The 17289-nt window shown below is 48.9% G+C and overlaps 1 protein-coding gene and 1 long non-coding RNA gene across 3 annotated transcripts; one reads left to right on the top strand and one right to left on the bottom strand.

The window, feature by feature from the left end:
• Window positions 1-800: 800 nt before the first annotated feature.
• LOC122161203 lies at window positions 801-5422 on the top strand. 2 transcript variants are annotated; one of them, XR_006169120.1, is made up of 4 exons: window positions 801-1028; window positions 1110-1408; window positions 2534-3192; window positions 3842-5422. It is a non-coding gene; the product is annotated as an uncharacterized LOC122161203 (long non-coding RNA). The 2 variants fall into 2 exon arrangements; XR_006169119.1 differs by lacking the exon at window positions 1110-1408.
• On the bottom strand, window positions 5174-17237 carry CCNL1 (cyclin L1). The gene is given in 12 exon segments (XM_042820389.1): window positions 5174-5982; window positions 6457-6555; window positions 6679-6790; window positions 8271-8412; window positions 8682-8786; window positions 8904-9003; window positions 10333-10397; window positions 10805-10925; window positions 16558-16667; window positions 16758-16832; window positions 16937-17213; window positions 17215-17237. Coding segments are annotated over 12 exon segments (1578 nt in total). The 3' UTR covers window positions 5174-5633.
• Between the last annotated feature and the right edge of the window lie 52 nt (window positions 17238-17289).

Genomic DNA, 17289 nt, shown 5'->3' on the forward strand with positions numbered 1-17289 from the left:
TAGTACCTAGAGGGGAGGGAGGTGCAGAGCTTGGGGTAAGGAGCAGGAGCAGCACTTCCCCATTGCTGCTGGTTCGGGCTGGGGGTCACATCTCTGTCCTGCCCACATGTCCCTGCAGTGGCACTGCTTGCATATCCCTGGGAAACGGGACAACCCAGGTGGTGCAGGGGTGCCTCTCCTACCTCAAGAGTTGCTGCTTTTTCTCCATACCCAGGTCAGCTGAGAGGCACTGAGTCGGCAGCACGGTGTGGGGATGGAGATACCCCCAGAAGGGTGCTTGGAAAGTCCTGCAAATCCGCCAGAACTGCACGTGATGAAGGATAAAGATGCACAAAGTGCTGAGGAGGGCGGGCTGCCTCTCCTCACAGGAATCCGAGACTGATGCTGCTTTCTGAGCGCTGCCTGTTGTGAATCACTGGCTTTGATGGGAATCCATTTAGGCATCCATTTCTGCAGCTGTTTCCTGTGTGTGTGGAGCATTGTGTGAGCTGTAGGAGTGTTTCAAGTTACCAGGACAGGGTGGTCACTTTAATCATCGTGAAGATCTGAACAAAGAACCACATGTGCATTTTGGGAAGAGTACCTCAAAAAAGGAACACCAGCAACCCCCAGAAGTGTGCAGAAAGAGGTCAGATGGGGGGGGGTGATTTATGGCCGCTGTGGGTGTAACCAAGTAGCAGCATTGCCTCACTGCTTTTATAGGTTGCTGGTTGCCAACTTAATTATGTTTGCTGATGTCTTTTTTGGGTTTTGTTTTTGTAGATTCCTGCTAAAAATAGCAGCAGCACCTCCTCGCTGCTGGAGCTCAGAGGGGACTGTAATTCATATGCTAAAGCAACACAGGGATGGCTGGGCTTTGTAATTCCTGTGCTATAAAGCGAAAGAAGCAAAAGTTGCATCTGAAGAGCCCACAGAAAATCAAGAGGGTGAGGATATTCCACTCCTGCTGTGCTCCTCATGGAAGGAAGCACCACTGTACCAGGGGATGGCACTGAGGATTCTGTTGGCACACACAGCACACCTAGCAGGTATGCAGCTGTCCTGGGGGACCACGGCCCTGGTGCTTACAGTGAGATGCTTTCTCACCCTTTATCTTTGCTTCTGTTTAGGTGCTGTGGAATTACTTGCACTCCTTCCCTTGCTCCATCACACTAGCAGCTGCTGCTTTTTCATGTTGTCACACCATGTCACTAAAAGCAGCCCTGGCCCCACTCATGCTGCTTTACTCCATCCTCTTTTCAGCCTGGTTACTGTGGTGGGGATCCAAGCTGAGCTCTGCCTCCTGGAGAGATCTCGCTTGTGTCCTGCTGCTGGGTTTTGCCATTGAAGGAGGGAAAAGGTCACACACCTGGATTTGGGTGCTCTATTTGGATTTGCTGTTGGTGTCTCCCTTCATCTGCCTTCCCTGGTACCTTACCTGGGTGAGGTTTCAGAAATAGAGCCACTGCTGGCTGTGGGGCACAGCTGGGACCTGCTCTGAACCCCCTCATGCAGGATGGGTGCTCCATTGCCAGCACTGCTGTGCTGGGCTGTGATCTGGGCTGTGTTCAGGGCTCTGCCGTGTTGGGAGCCCATGTGAGCGTAAAACAACACCCAGCCCCAAGCTGTGTTGTGTCAGCTCATGTAACCTGACAGATCTCCTCAAATAAGAACCATATGGTAGAGATAACATCTTTCTTGCTTGCGGTTTCCTTGATGGCAAACTACTGTGCTATAACCCCCGAGTGTCCAGTTCAGTTATAAACTCACCACAGATGGAAACTGGAAATAGAATGGAGAGCTGGTTTGGGTCTGGCAGGGGCTGGGAGGGATGCAGTGGCACGCAGGCTGTCGCACTCTCTGGATGCAGCAGCATGACCTGCCTGGGCTTGGAAGTGATGTTTTGACCAGCAGTCCCTCATTAAATCATTCTCCCCACCCTGCCTACCCAAAGCTGTTTTTTGGCTATGGAACTGTGCCCTATGCCCTCCTCGAACTCAGGTGGAAGCACGAGGTGCCATTCCCCTTGGGAAGTGGCAGCCTTTCCAGCACGCAGGAGCCACGTGCTAGAAGGGGCAGCTGAGAGCTTGGAGCAGCCCCAGGCTGCTTCTGCAACCCCGGGGCAGCATCTGATCCTGTGGGGCTTAAAGTGACCCCCAGCTACTGCCTGCTGCTCAGAGCAGCTTCAGGTTGGGCAGCACTGTGCCTTGTGGCAGCGCCCTGCATGCACGGAGTGCTGCATGAGTGTATGCATGCACAGGCTGCTCACGTCTGCTTTGCAACACTTCCACCTACAGAATAAAACCCAGAATGGCAGCAGAGCAGCTGATGGCCCTGTGAGCAGCTCAGCCTTAACAAGGAGTTTTGTTTTTGGGGACAAAAATGGTACGCTTTTGGCAATTTTTTTCTTACCATTGGAATGTAAAGATTTTTTTTTCCCACAACAGCTTTTTTTTTAATGTTACTGCTTTCCAAAGACCCTGCTGGTTCACAGCCAGGCAGGAGCTGGGAAGGGGAAGCTGCTTCCTTCACAGAAGTGTTTTTTCCTCGGCAGGGTGCAGCCACCGGAGCCCCGCAGTGATAATGCGAGCCATGGGCACGGGCTGGGAGTGCAGCATGACCCCGTGGGAACTTCCTGAGGGAAAGCAAGTTTGAGGCAGGGCAGTGCACCTCCCTGCACTCACAGTGCCCTCACAGCAGCAGCTGCACAGAAGCACTCTGCATTTCCCAAGGAGAGGCCCTCAAGGCAGCACCCTGTGCTTAGCCCGCGATGCTGGCAGCTGTTTCCCTGTGCGTGAGCTCCTCCCTGCCGGCCCCATCCCAGCACCTCCATCTGTTGGGCCGCAGCCTTTGCCTGGTCTCCTCTTGCTCTGAATTGCAGCCTCTGATTGCACAGCTTTATGCTCTTGCAGCACTTTGCTGTTGGAACAATTTCTTGCCAGAAGCACAGCACCGTGTGCCTTCCTGCTCCCTCTGGCTGCCATCTGCTGCCCAGCACAAAGCAAACGAGGGGCCACTGCCGCCCATCTGCTCAGCAAAGAGCCAACTGAGCAACCTTCCTGACTGCAGCCACTGCACCGGGGGCTGCAATTGCTGGAAGTACCAAGGAGGCAGAGGGAAGACAGCAATGCCTTTCGTTGTGCTTCAGCTGGATGCTGCAGCACTGAGCCCAAGTGGATCCTGCTCTCATCCATCCTGGCAAGAGAAAGCATGGTGAGTCAAGCTGGGGCTGGGGAAGAGGAAAACTACTCTTGCAGTGGAGTGTCACAGAGTATTGGTGTTTTGTTCTTGTTATTTTTTTTTTTTTTAAGCCATGAAAGCATTTCCACTCTGGGGCTGAACCTTTAGACCTGTGTGTTCCATAGGGCGCTGCAGAGCACAGAGCACACAGCAATTGCAGAAGAGGGACAGAGGCTGCTGTTGACTGGGAGCAGAGGCTCCGCTCCCTGAACTCCTGCTGATGCTGTACAGCCACGTGCTGTGAGCAGGCCCTAAAAGCAGGAGAGAGATGTAAGAGTGCATGTAACAGTGTCCTCCAACCTTTGGCTTTTGTGATTTGGACTTCAGTACCACCTAATGACGCCTAGTGGTAAAAAAATAAGGCAGGGCCGCCCGTAAACAAGGCTGTGACTTACCATGCATTGATTTGTTAGTGCAGTGGACCCAGGGCTCAGACTTTGCTCGCTCCCTCAGTGGTGATGCCACTGCACCATGCTGACCCTTGTTTAGTAGTGCTTTGAGACAGATCATCTCCTTTTGTTTCATTAACCAAAACCATTTATTTTAGGGTCCATTTTTGGCAGTCATTACTTGGTTAAGGCTGCCATCAGGAAAGCTGACTGAACACATCTTTTTTCCCCAGGAAAGAAGAGACAAGCACTGAACCCCTGCTCGCTGCCTTCGAGCTCACTGTGTAAGCAATCTGCAGCAGATGGTGCCCAGATGTTCCCCATCACCAGCTGTTCCAGCTTTACACAGAAGACAACTCCTGCTCTTCAGCTCTGGAGCGAGGGCACTGGGAGCACAGAAGGGCAATCAGTGCTTACACACAAACACCAACACAGAGGCTGATTCTTCCTAAAGTTTCACCACAAGACACAAACTTCTGACACCCAGGGGAGCCTGAGCTAACTGTGCTGCCTGGAAGCCAGGCTGTTATGGCTGCCCAGGGCTCCATACTCGTATCTATGGAAAAGTTACCTTCATTGCCATAGTAACATAACACTGCTGCTTTCAGAAAGTTACTGCAAATACATATACCTGTGTTTTAAAGAGGTAACCAAGAAATAAAGGAACGCGTTTATCTGTCCAAAGTTGGAACAAAGATTTCATCGCTTTCTGAATTTCTAGCAGATAGATGCAGCTGGGGTGCAGGCAGCTGCCTGCTGCAGGAACAGCAGCTCCAAAGAAGCCTTTGCTGTCACCTTCCCCCTCATCTCTTCTGAGCTCTGCAGAATTCCTGGCCATACCACGACCTGCTCCTGGAAGCACCCAGGTGCTCTGTCAGCTCCCATGGCCTCAGGCTTCGTCCACCTGCACACTGCAGCCATGTGAAGCACACTGCAGACCTTCAACCGGGAGCAGCATTGCAGCACATGCAGTTGTGTTCACAAAGATGGGATGCAGGGAGAGGGAGAAAGTCACAAACCTATGGGCACTTCTGGCACATTTGCTGCAGCTGTTTACAAGCATTGTAACTCCGATCCTTCTGCACATACACAACTCCTCCCTTCCCTGCAACCACCCAGCCACCAGTACTGAAAACAGGGAAGAAAACCCTGAACAGCCTCTTGCCCTGCTTTGTTCTGCCAGCTCCACCAAGCAGAGGAAGCAGGAGCAGCAGACAGCAAGTCAAGCTCCTGGCTGCAACAGCTGAGGGAGGTACAGGACACGGCCCAGCGGGGCAGGATGCTGGCACTCAACATTCTGTGAAATGCAGCCCCTTTCCTTCTCAGCCTTTCTGCCTGCTCCCACCCGCTGCTCCTGTCCCTGAGCTTTGCTCCTGTGCTCCAACTGCTGTCCATCCTCCTTACGACCCCGCTAAGCAGCCCACAAACTTCTGAGGTGTTCCAGGGTTCCCTTTAAGCTACTCCCAGCCCTTTGACCACAGCAGAAGCATGCCCAAATGCCCAGCATCCCATTCCCATCCAACCTTCAAAGCACCACATTAAAGAAAATCCTTTTAGCTTCACTATTTGACATCCAATAGGCAGTAGAAAAAGCCTTAGATTTTATTTCTTGTAAAAATCTTTTAACACATGCAGACTAAAACCAGTGTAAGAAAGTATCCACCATCGTTTAAACAAATAACTATACTTAAATATAAGTGTCTGCAATTGACTTGTATAAAAATAAGGTACATTTCGCTTTTGTACAGAAATCCATTCTCCAGTTCTCGTATCAATAAACAATACACAACTCTAATACATACAGTTCAACCTGATCGCTGTTCTCCATCCGTCTGATACTGCTAAGGTATTATGTGCAAAAGTTGGTAACAGTTTCTTTCCCAAAAGAAAAACGCTCTACTTGTTTTTAGAAAAATCAGATACTGGGTTTAAATTAATCAAATGCTCATCGATTCCCTTGCTCTCCACCGAGTCCATGCTGTGTGTTATGTACAGGCTCCGCCGGAACCCAGCCAGGCTCACTGCTCAGCGCCTGTGCCTGCTGTGCCCCGACCGGCTGCTGCTGTGATGTTTCCCTTTGTGGGACCTCTCGAAGGAGCGGGATCTCTCCCGCCTGTCTCTGTGGTGCCCCCTCTCATGCCTGTGTTTCTTGGCAGCATCAGAATGATCCCTGGATTTGCTCTGCGACCGCGAGCGAGACTTTTTCCTTTTGTGGCCGTGTCTGTTTGCGCTCTTCAGCTCCTCCCTGCCGTGCTTGGCCTTCAGGTGCGGAGAGCCGTGGTTGTGGTGCCTGCGAGGGCTGCCGCTGTGGCTGCGGGATCTGCTTCTCGACCTCGAGCTGTACGTGCCGGACAGACTGCGCCTGTTATTGTAGCTTTCAGAAGCGGCACGAGGTTAAAACGTGTCACTCACACACACACAAAAGCTTATTTTCCTGTTCAGAAGCTTCCAGCTTACTGGGAGAAATCCCTGTGCAGAGGGGCTAACTGATGGGCGAGTGGCGTTCTCAGAACACCATAACGGGACAGAATGTATTTTGCAATTCTACCTCGTCACAAACTCTCAACGTCAGGTTAGAGGGACAAAGGCAGTAACCAAATCAGCAACACCTGGGGAACACTTGATTGACATTTAAGTTTGCTGTTTCCACCCCAAATATCAGCATGAAGTCTAAAAGCAGATCATGCCATCAGATCTGCAATCAGCCTACACTGCCTCGCCCGCTCCCCTCTGATCCCACAAAACACAGGGAACAATGACAAAAGATCAACTGCCCTCCTCAAAGAGCAGCAGGCACAGTACAGCAAGCAGCCCCAGCCCCAGCCCCCAAACAGAAAGCACCACTTACTGCCGCCTGGGAGTATGAGAGCGAGAGCGGGACTTTGTCCTGGACCTGGACCGACTGGCACTTCTGCTGCTCCTACTTCTCTTGCTTTCTTTTCTCATGCTGGAACAGGGAAGAAAGAAACAGGGTTATCCTTCTGAGGTGTTCATCACTTTCACTGAACAACTCAGAAGTAATTCAGTCGAAGAGAGCAAAGTCTCCTGGAACAGGAGTTTTTCCACCTACCCATTGTAAGGGCTCTTGGAAGCTTGCTGCCTTTCTTCTGGCTCTTTTTTAATGGTTTTGGTGTTCAAAGGTACCGGACTCTTCTCTTCAGTTTTCACTTCTCTTGGAGAAGCTGCAGATTTAAATTCAAGATCAGATGTTTTACCTGGAATTCGCCATAAGCATACTGTACTTTTTTATATATACCATCCCTGCTGCTTGTAGAAAGGGCAAACAGGAACTCAAGAGCTGCTATTTGTCATCCCTGGTGGCGTTTAAGGGCAGATGGGGTAGTAAGGGATGGGACTTAGAGGGTTATGCTGGTGGGAGGTGGATGGTCGGACTGTTAGATCTTAGAGGTCTTTTCCAACCTTTATGACTGTACAATTCTATTTCCTTCTCCCGCTGAGAACAGCACAGTGATGGAGATGCCCACAGGCAGACAGAGACACGCATGTTCAACTGCTACGATGGCAGCTAACAGAAACAAGACTGCTCAGCAAAGTGACAGATTTCATTTTTAGGTGCTTAGTACAAGTCTAACAAATAGAAGAACAGAACTTCAGTTCAAAATCCACACTGAGATCCCCTGCCAAAGACCGCAGGCTCCTCCCATTGGAAACATTGCCACTGGCTTGGCTAAGTGTGCTACAAACCCATCCAGCCCTGTGGATGAGGAACTGATAAATGCCATGCAAAACACTGCCACTAAGAGCCACACACTGCCAGCTGCCCTACCGACAGGGGGCTCACAGGTTTACTGACAAAGCACAGGAAGCAAAGCTTTGCCAGCAGCTGCCCCAGAGCTGCCAGTCAGCAGGATGCTGAACGCCCACCGCAGGCCCTGCCTTCACTCAAGTTCTTCTAAGCCAAATTCCAACTTCCCAAATACAGGGAAGCCCTTTTGTTTTTTAGTGAGAAACGTGCCCTTGCTAACTCAGTGATGTTCAGTTTTCAAGAGAAATGACGGTTACAAAGCAACTCTGCTTTCTCAGAACACATTCTTAAGCTCCTGATGAGTACCTGTGGAAAGAGGGCCATCAAGAGGTAAGATGGAGCAAACAAAACTGTTCTGAATTCAGACAGCTTTTTCCATTGCCTGATTGAAGATAGGCACTACAGGGTTTTACTGTGACACCACAACAGCACCATTGCTGTGACTTCCCCTTCTGCTTCCTGACCACAGCCTGCCTCAAAGGTACTTCAGAAAAGCAGCTTGCAGAAACACCTGCTACAAAAGGAGCCCTGAACCTACTGGGGCCCTGCAACACATCACATCCCCAACTCTCTGTAACACAGTAACGTACAGCATACCTGGTGTGGACACTTTCAATAATCTGAAGGGAAAACGTCATTAGTATGCCCCTGTCCCTCCTGTGGAAGTATAGAAGACAGGGAGAGCAAAGCAGCTCTACTTCCCCCCTAATTTGCTATTTCACTTATTGGTAACTGGAAAAATGTCTCTTGCTTCTTCGCTCCCTAAGAGAGTCCATGTTGTCCTGCAGCTCAACAAGCAAACTTACATTTAAAACAAATAAAACAGTACACTTTTAAAATCCTCACATAGTCTCAGGTGTTATCACACAAGTTCCTGTACAAGAAAACCAGCTTACATGGTTTGGATGCAGGAGAAAAGCCACCCAGTGTCGAAAGTGCTGGAGTTCCATCCGGATTTAAGCCTTTTGCCTTCAGTTTAGCTTCCTGTAGTGCCATTTTCCTTTTTTCCACTTCTTTATCCAGCAGCTCGTAATTGGGCTATTTAAGTAACAAGAGGCACAAAGCTAAACTTCAGCAATCTTGTTTCCATCCCGTTTCTCCCAGCACAGCTCTCACAATCACCTGCCCAGCAAGGCAACTCATTTCTGAGCTTCTGCCATCTGATCTCACCCCTCCCTGGGCAGCAGCTGCCACACAGCAGAGCCCTCACAGCTGCACAGCTGCTTCTGCACGGAGATGCACCCAGGCCCCCAGCCAGCTCTGAGACAGCAGGCGCTGCCCAGAACACAAGCACAGCACGGAGGTACCTTCTTTCTGGTGTAGAGCTTCAGAGTTGTGAGGCAAATCTCCTGGATCTCCTCTTCCGTGGTGCCGAAGAGCAAGAACCAGTGCGGGCGGGTGGGCAGCGGGATCTGCAAGGAAGGAACAAAGCTGCACTGAGAGCAGGGATCAACTGCACGCACCGCCACCGCCTCCTGAAACTGAACTTCTAGCAACTGAAGTCTGCAGAAAGGCAGAACAGCACTCACCTGCAGAGCTCTAGCAGCAAGATAAATGCAAGCACATGCTATAGTCTCTGGCTGAAAGCGAACAAACACGTTTGTTCGCAGGCTGTCATTCATGTAATTCCTAAAAGACAGAATTCAGGCAAGGTTGGATCTCAGGTTTGCATCTTTAGAGCACAACAATACTGGAGACTCAATTGACTTTATTATTTTTTCCTGTTATTATATTAAATCATTTGGTTTCTTTAGTTACTGCATTTGATGTTTACAGTTCTTACTTCTGTTAAAGAAGTCTGCACCATTCCCATTGCTTTGAAAAGCCAATGCAAGTAACACCACGTAACAGCTTCTAAGTTACGTTGCACCATGAAGTGTCCACTGAGCAGCAAACCAGCAAGTGCTTCTCATCCCTGCAGCTGTTTGCTTTAAACACCAACGTTCTCGTATTTCAAAAATCAATCTGCTCAAGACTCAAATGCAAGCATAAAAATACAGCATGTTTTTAACCTACCATTTTCCAGAGGCTAGATGCAACCTATAAAGTTCACAGAACATTGCATTTAGACCTTATGTGTGCTCTGATTAACACCAACTTCATCCCAAGGGAGAAGCCTCCGATTTGCTTGCTGTGTTTAAAACCTCCGTGTTAAAAAAGAGCTACAAGTCAGCAAGTTAGCACCAGATCTCCTGCTTCACTAGGCTACTTCTCTTCCAGCATGGTGGCACTGCCAAGCAACACATGCCAAGAGTTTAACAGCAGAGATCTCCATGATTTTTAAAGTTTCTGAGCTACGGGAGAGAAACGAACAGCAGTCAGCAAGTATTGACTGTACAGAACAGACATGAGTGAACATGCTTCATGCACTACTTTAGTATGGAAAACAAAAAACCAACCCTCGAGTCTAGCCAAGTGCAAAACCAACTAATTCACGTTGGCAGAAGATCTCCCCAATGTGTCCATGGGCCCTCTAAATAAACTGCAGTATACAGTAGCTAGGCAACAAATACATTTAGAAACATTTTTAACAGGTACTTCTCAAAGCAAATATACAAATCCTTTTGACACCCAGACAGAACTAGAAGATGTTGCCCGATGGATATGGACCACTTCAGTGAATCTCGGATGAGAGCTTGCACTGGGTTGGCTGGAGAGAAGGGCAGCCAAACAGGCCATCCCCAGGTCATGGGCTGAGGTGCGAGGGCAGAGCTCTATGACTTACCATCAGGGACTACCCTTTAATTAAAGAGTAGAAAAAAGAACAAAGTTAAATTGAGTTCTCCATTACAGAGTGGAATCAAGCCATGAAAATAGTAAGCAGAAACAAGCACTATAATGTTTTGAAAGTAAATAATCATGTAATGACTTACATCTCATTGCTTTGCATATGGATCATCAGGCTTATTATTTCTGCTACTATTTTCCTGGCTAGGAAGAGAACAGAAAATCACTTACCAGGCTGTCTGTACCAGGGTTTGATTACGTTCACACTCTAAGACTTGTAAATACATCACAATGATCTGAGGGGAAGGAAAGAGAAAAAAAAGAGACTCAGTTTTAACATACAAAGCAACAGTAAAGAAACAACTGCCTACAGCCAAACAGCACTGCAAAACACTGGGGTCTCTTCCTTTTCTGGCTACGTGCTCTAAGCCCACACACCAGTAGCCACATCCAGACACCACTCTGCCCCCAGGCTGTGATTTTCAAAAGCAACCACCTGTAACGCGTCCCAGGGAGCTCACTGCTACCACAGCTCAGCATGGCTATCTGCAAAGCACTTGTGCAAAAGCACTGCTGACAACAGCAGAGGAACCAGCAGATGAAGTCTGATCGTTTTCACATCTGCGCCTGCTGTCCCACAGCCCACGGTGACACCTTCAGGGTAGGACACTCTTTACAAGTTACATTATCACTGGTAACTCACCTTGTGTGGATGCTTGACATGAACACAAAATCCCAACTCCTTCAGTACCCTTCTTTCTGCTTTGATTACTTGATTTTTGGTGTTTATGTAGTTCTGATCAAGTATCAGGGGGCTTGGAGTCCTATAGTTTGCAAGAAATAAAATCAAAACTGTTTTGCATATCCAAAAAAATAGCAGCAACTCTGTTTTCCCTTCCAACCAACTAATGGCAACAGAAAACGGTTTTCAACTCCTGCAAGCAAGTTTAAGCATTAATCTTGTGCTGTCCAAGTTTAGATCAACTAGTTTAGTTCCTGTGTTTGACTGCCTATGGATTAGATGGCCAAGAGAAAAAAATCCTTCCCTGCTGTGTACACAAACCACGCTGCCCTGGCTACTGGAATGGAGTCAGCTTTACAGCAAAGACCTCAGAGAACCTCTGTACTTCACAATGGAGGAGGAGCACAATTGTTACCTTTGCCGGGCAGGACTGCAGGACAAAAGCTACAACAGCTTTCAGAAGGGTTTTACTGATGTTAATGTAGCAAGCTCGTGCTTTGCAAGTTGCAGTTTCCTGTGCACCAGAAGACAAAACTATTCCAATACTGACATAAAGACAGCCTTCCTGTGATGTACAGGTCTAACACAGCAAAGCATTTAAACTTTGAAACTCTGTGGCTCCGTGCATTGCAGCCATCCATCAGTACCTGCAGAGCGGTCACCCATTTAGCAAGGCAAAATTCCAAAGTCTGGTGCTATCAATCCAAATCCCCATTCCTTCCAAATCCAAAACCTGAACTCTTCAAAGCTTTCTGGTGTTTTACTTTTCAGCTGAACTAACCTGCCATGTCAGGCACGAGCATCGTGCCCCAGCTGTGCTCTTCCCTTTGTCTGTGCTTGGGCTCCATCTGTCATCACTCCCCACACTGCCCCCAAAGATCCTTTCCCTTTTGCAAGGTGCCTGACACATCCCAATGCCTTCCAGTGCAGAAGAGTAGTGCAGCAACTACTTACACTCCAGTCAACCACAGCTGTTTAACCCACGACTCCAGTTCACCCCAGTACTAATGGCACAATTATTTTACCCTGAATAGAAAACAGTAACACAAAGTAGATTCAGAAGATTTCATATTTCGCTACTGACTTGTTTTTCCTGAGTCAGTGAGAGTTCCACAAATTGCTCACGCTGCTTTTTCCCCTATCAGAGTGGAAACAACACCCCAAGCCTCCTCAGTTCCCAGCCCAGAAAGGAAGGCTCAACTGAATTACGACAGTAACCAGAAAGCTCCCCAGCTGCAGCAAAGCTGGCTTTAAGATTCCTGCAGCCACCTGGAAGGATGACTGGGAGCTTGTGTCAAGGGATACAAGCAGCCATGCGCCTCAACAATGAAAACACTGTGCTGTGTCTCCATGCACCTGAAGCATGAGCTCCCCCAGCCCTCAAGGGGCCCAGGAATGGCTCCCAGCAGCTCTGCGATGCCAGGAAGGCTCTGCAGCTCAAGCAGGAGCAGTACTGCTGCTGTCAGCATTCTCCATGCCATGCAATGGCACCTCCCTCATCAACTCTCATCGTCCCCGAGGTTTGTGATTACAGATACTTCACATGGAACTCAGTCAGTATGTCATTTTTCACAAAGTAACTGGAGAAGGAGGACTTGAAGTTTAAGGTGACCAGTTCCATAGAGAAGTGAGGGTATCAGCAGCAAGCACTGCAGGGGCAGCCTGAAGTAATGCTCTGGAGCGGGAGGACTGCTTGGAAAAACCAACTACAGGTTCAATCAGCTGAAGCCAATTCACTTCCAATTGGTGAGTTTTATAACAGCATTACTTGATGCAACTTTATCTGGACGGTATCACTGAGAGCAGGAACGAGTTCAGGTTCATTAGCAGAATGCTTCAGGGGAGCCAAGTCTAGAGGAAACAGCTCGAGCAGCTCTGATTTACTGTCTCAGAGCTCAAAAGGGAGGACATACAGCTACACAGGGTCATTTCACATCCTGCAGTGGGCTCACTTCCTCCCATTTGGGTCTGCTCTTTGTAAAAGCCATTTCTAAGTCAGGAAAACAAAAGCAGTGAGCTAATGGTGCAAGAGAAAAGGCTGCCAGCCACACTGCATGTCAAGTTTCACTGGCATTCTGCAGTGCAGATCGCTGCAAACACTTTGTGTTTGACAGCTGAGTGATGGAAAGCTTAGCCTTACTGCACAGCAGCAGTGTGCCTTACTGTGTGCCCCCAGTTACCTCCTCTGTCACCTGTGAGACAAGTTCCAGAGATCTACAGGCCTAAGGAAGCCACAAAAGCATCAGTTTATGCGGACAGTACGTCCAGATGGAGCAAACAGCCTTTCATCTACTTCTCCAAAACCAGAAATCTGCATACAGCTGCACTGCATCTCATTGCAGGCAGCAGCAAAGCTCCCCACTGTCAGATTTCTCAGCTTAGCACTTTTGCCAGCAGCTCCGCAGTGTGGGGATGTTGTTACTTAGGAGCTGTGGCCTTCAGAGATCTCCCTGTGTGAAACTGTTAGCATTCCCACTGAAGGGCAAGGAGAGGAACTGGATGCTGCATTTGCTGCCCTTGCTTCTCAGAACTGGGAAGTAATCAGTTTTGGGACCATGTAACAAGTCAGGGAAATAATTTAAAAGCTTCTATAGAAAACTAAGCTTCAAACCCCATACAGCAAAGCAGTATTACAATTTCCTACTTCCAATCTGTTGTTACAAACCAGAAGTAGCACTCCAGGCAAGACTTCTTACTTAAGAGCAGCATACAGTGCCCATGTTGGTGAATCAGTCCAACAGCCACAAAACACAATCTGGATTGGAGACTCTGGAGATAAGCACACTCCAACATGCCCGTAACAGGATAAATTAAACATGCTTTTTTGAAATCCCTCTGGCAAACAGGATGGGTTTGTTTGACATAGTTACAGCTTCACGAGATGCAGTATGAACGTTTGATACCTCTGGAACATGTGGTAAGCTGGAGGAGAAGCACCCTGCATGTGCTTTTGTTTAAAATGCAACACGTACTTCTGATCAGTGCAGCGTGGCATCAGCATCTCATTTCAAAGAGCACACCTCTCTTATGGTAGCCAATTCCAAAAGAAAGAGAGTTCTACATTTGTCCCCAGCATCGTAAATGCAAGCACTGCGGGTTCACAGAGCAGTTAAGAACACCGGTGAATTAATGCAGGCCACCTGAGCACAGGTGTGGGACTGTGGGACTGCTGCAACAGAAGTGAGAACAGCCAACCAAGCATCTCAGAGCAGCACTTGTGAGGTTACAAATGACAGCAGTCGCATTCGGTTGAAGCCTCATAAAGACCTGCAGCATTCAGGCACATTTAAGAGAAGTAAAATCAACTTCAAACTACATTCTGCACATTAAACACGAGTTATACTTGACTGAGAACAGAGATATTTCAGCACATGTTTTTTCAAAAGCAGTATTTTTCATAATACGACTTTTCTTCATGCACACAAACATTTCACATGCAATACTACATGACATATGCTTGTGAGAGATTCAAAAGTCAAGGTGCTTGTCCAAAACACTTCTTTTAAAGCTTTTTCTTATTTCCCAGCATTAGAAATACCACCTAGCAGTAACTCAGTTGACTACATGACTTACAAAAGGAAATCCCAATTGCTATATTCCCACTTCTGCAAACACATAAGGACTGCTTACAAATCGTTTATGTGAAGAGCTTTACAAATTTAAAGACTTCTGCACCCTTGTGATGAAGGCGTGTTTTACTACAAACTCAAACTGCACTTACACAGACCCACAGAGTGGACCAAAGAACCCCAAACTGTTTAAGAAAGCAAGTCTACTCAAATGTCACGTGGGTTAAGAGCTTCGGTTAATGGAAAAACTAAACTACAGGCAGAAAGAAAGTAAGCAGCCTAACCATTCATCTCAGTTCTGGGTCGGGTGTGAGAAACTAGCTACAGCCTAAGTGTTAGCTTCAGATAAAAGAAGATTAAGCTAGTATTCTAAAAACCTGGACAGCAAAGAAAAAAGCTTATAACAAGATACAGGAGTTCTTCCAAATGGTTCACCATCGGCCAACCTGTTAGTCCCCCGATTCCAGTGACCTATTCTCAGAGCACTGGCTTCTCCTTGGGGATTTTCGATACTTCACTCACTGTTGCCATGACGACAGCTTCATCTTTATGAACCACTCCACATCACCCAGGCTTTGGTAAATGTAGCTGGTCGCTGTATAGTCGGTTGCAAGGGAAAAAAGAGTTGAAGTTAATAACGTGTACAGATCATGTACATGTCATCTTGTAAAAAGTACAGAAAAACGTTTACATCCTGTTTAAAAAAAAAAAGCAAGCCTGAATGTCAGACTTCAGCATTTTAAGATTGATTTCATGCAGATTCACTCAGAATCTCAGACCAACAATACCCATTTTTCCAGATAATAACAGGGCAGAAGTGCATGACTTCTTGTCATGATGCATTTAAGTCACTACGTGACATCTGTAAGTGACATTCTGATTTGGAACAGGCTAGCTGGAAAGTTTTAAGTTCGCAGGTTAAGCTCAGCTTCTGATCCTGCATATAGCACAGAAACTACTTATTTGTGTTCTCCTTACAAAAAAAAGAAAAGCAAAAAAAAAAGAGCACTGCATACAAGTAACCAGGCTTCCACATCCAGATCAAGGCCAAAACATTAGAAGCTGATGAAGTGATTCCAATAACCCAATAGCCAGATCTCCTTGTCATAAAAGAAACCACCACAGAATCCACGTTCTGCGTAACTTCACAAAACTCTCTCTGGGCCATCAGGGACAACAAGATAGAAATGGGAAAAAAAAACCCACAACAAAACTAAGTTCCATGTGAACTTTAACACTGAGTTGTTCTTTTATCTGAAGCTAACTCCAAAGACACGAGCAGAAGGCAGATGTTTTAGATGCCACAGCAGAACCACAACCGGGATAAGAGTCCCAAGGAACGGCTGGCTTCCCTAACAGATTTCTACTCTTTCAAGAAGGTAACACAAGGCTTAGTTTGAGCTCCTGCCGTAACCTGGCGATACAAACCCATACACGAAAGCGTGAACTTAAAAACCTAGCTGAAAACCCTGCCTTCAGAGCTATGGATTATCTGAAGTAATCACATTCTAGAATTAAAGCCACTTCACCAAAGCTGAAGTCTCCCAGCTCGGTCTGTAACGCTGCTGCACAACATATTAAAGGAAATTGGTAAATTTAATGGTAACTCTCCTTCCCATTCCTTTTTCCTCTTCAACACACGATCTGCTTTCCACATGAAAACAGATACTGCTTTCCACACAAAAAAGCAGAATTAGGCACTCACAGCTGACAACAGCCCACAGCTACAGATCTGCACACGGATCAGGTGAGCTTACACTCCATCTCCAAGGACTTACACGAGCACACAGTACCACAGAAGACCAGAAGCCTCACTTTTTGCAATTTGAGACACCTCCATCTTCCAAGGCTCAATCGCACTTCCTCCTTGTCGAGGTGCTGTCATTACAGCCGTACACACTGTCAGCCAAGCCTCTCTCTTCAGATTCCTTCCAAAAACCACCGTTTCTACAGAACAACGCCACTACCGCTACGAGCTCAGCCTTCCCCCTCTGCAAACTGACGCACGAGGAAGGTATGGGGGGCGCTCTGGTCTGAAGGCTCGTCGGCCGGCGGTGCCTAACGCTGCCTTCAGGGAGCTGCCAGCCGGCAGGCCGGGCCGGGGCGATGCGGTGACAGGGAGCCGGGGGCGGCACACGGCCTTACCTTTTGGCTCTGAGCTGCCTCAGGTGGTGGAACACGTTGATCACGTCCCTGATCCGCCGCGGCGCCTCTTCGATTTTAGACGCGAGGTTAATGCAGGCCATGGCGACGATCTGCGGGGAAGGCCGGCTCCGTCAGACCCTTCGGAAACCCCGAACCGACGCGCGCCGAGCGCCGCCCGCGCCTCCCCCGGCCCCGCTCACCTCGAAGCTGTGCTTGACGAAGGACTTGGAGTAGAAGAAGCGGTGGAAAAGCACCTGCCCGGTCGCCATCGCCACCTGTGAGGGCAGAGAGGAGGCGGCCGTCAGCGCGCGCGCTCGCCGCCATTTTGTGCGAGCGCCGCCGCCCCCCGCCACAATGGCGCCCCCCCGGCCGGCCCCACCTGCGGCAGACGCAGCAGGATGCCGGCCGCCTGGATCAGCTCGCAGCCCAGGATGCGCAGGTCGGTCTCGCACTGCAGGTCCAGGCCGTCCTGCATGGAAGGGGTGGGCGAGAGCCGCTCCTCAGGGATGAGCGAGTGGTCGATGGTGAGCGACACCTCCGAGTACAGCCGGTCGCCGATCAGGATGCCCGGAGCGGCGGGGGGCGGTGGCGGCGGCGGCGGGGCGGCGGACGAGGAGGCGGTGGCGACAGCCGGGGCGGCGGCGGGCGGGGGGGGCCGGGTGCGCGGCGGCGGAGGCCATGATGGCGGCCTCTCCGCTCCGCAGCCACGCACGGACTGGCGCGGCCCGGCGC

This window comes from Centrocercus urophasianus, unplaced genomic scaffold (assembly GCF_019232065.1).
Source record: "Centrocercus urophasianus isolate 14NV4802_14NV808 unplaced genomic scaffold, USGS_Curo_1.0 seq_19, whole genome shotgun sequence".
In the NCBI taxonomy this organism is placed as follows: domain Eukaryota; kingdom Metazoa; phylum Chordata; class Aves; order Galliformes; family Phasianidae; genus Centrocercus; species Centrocercus urophasianus.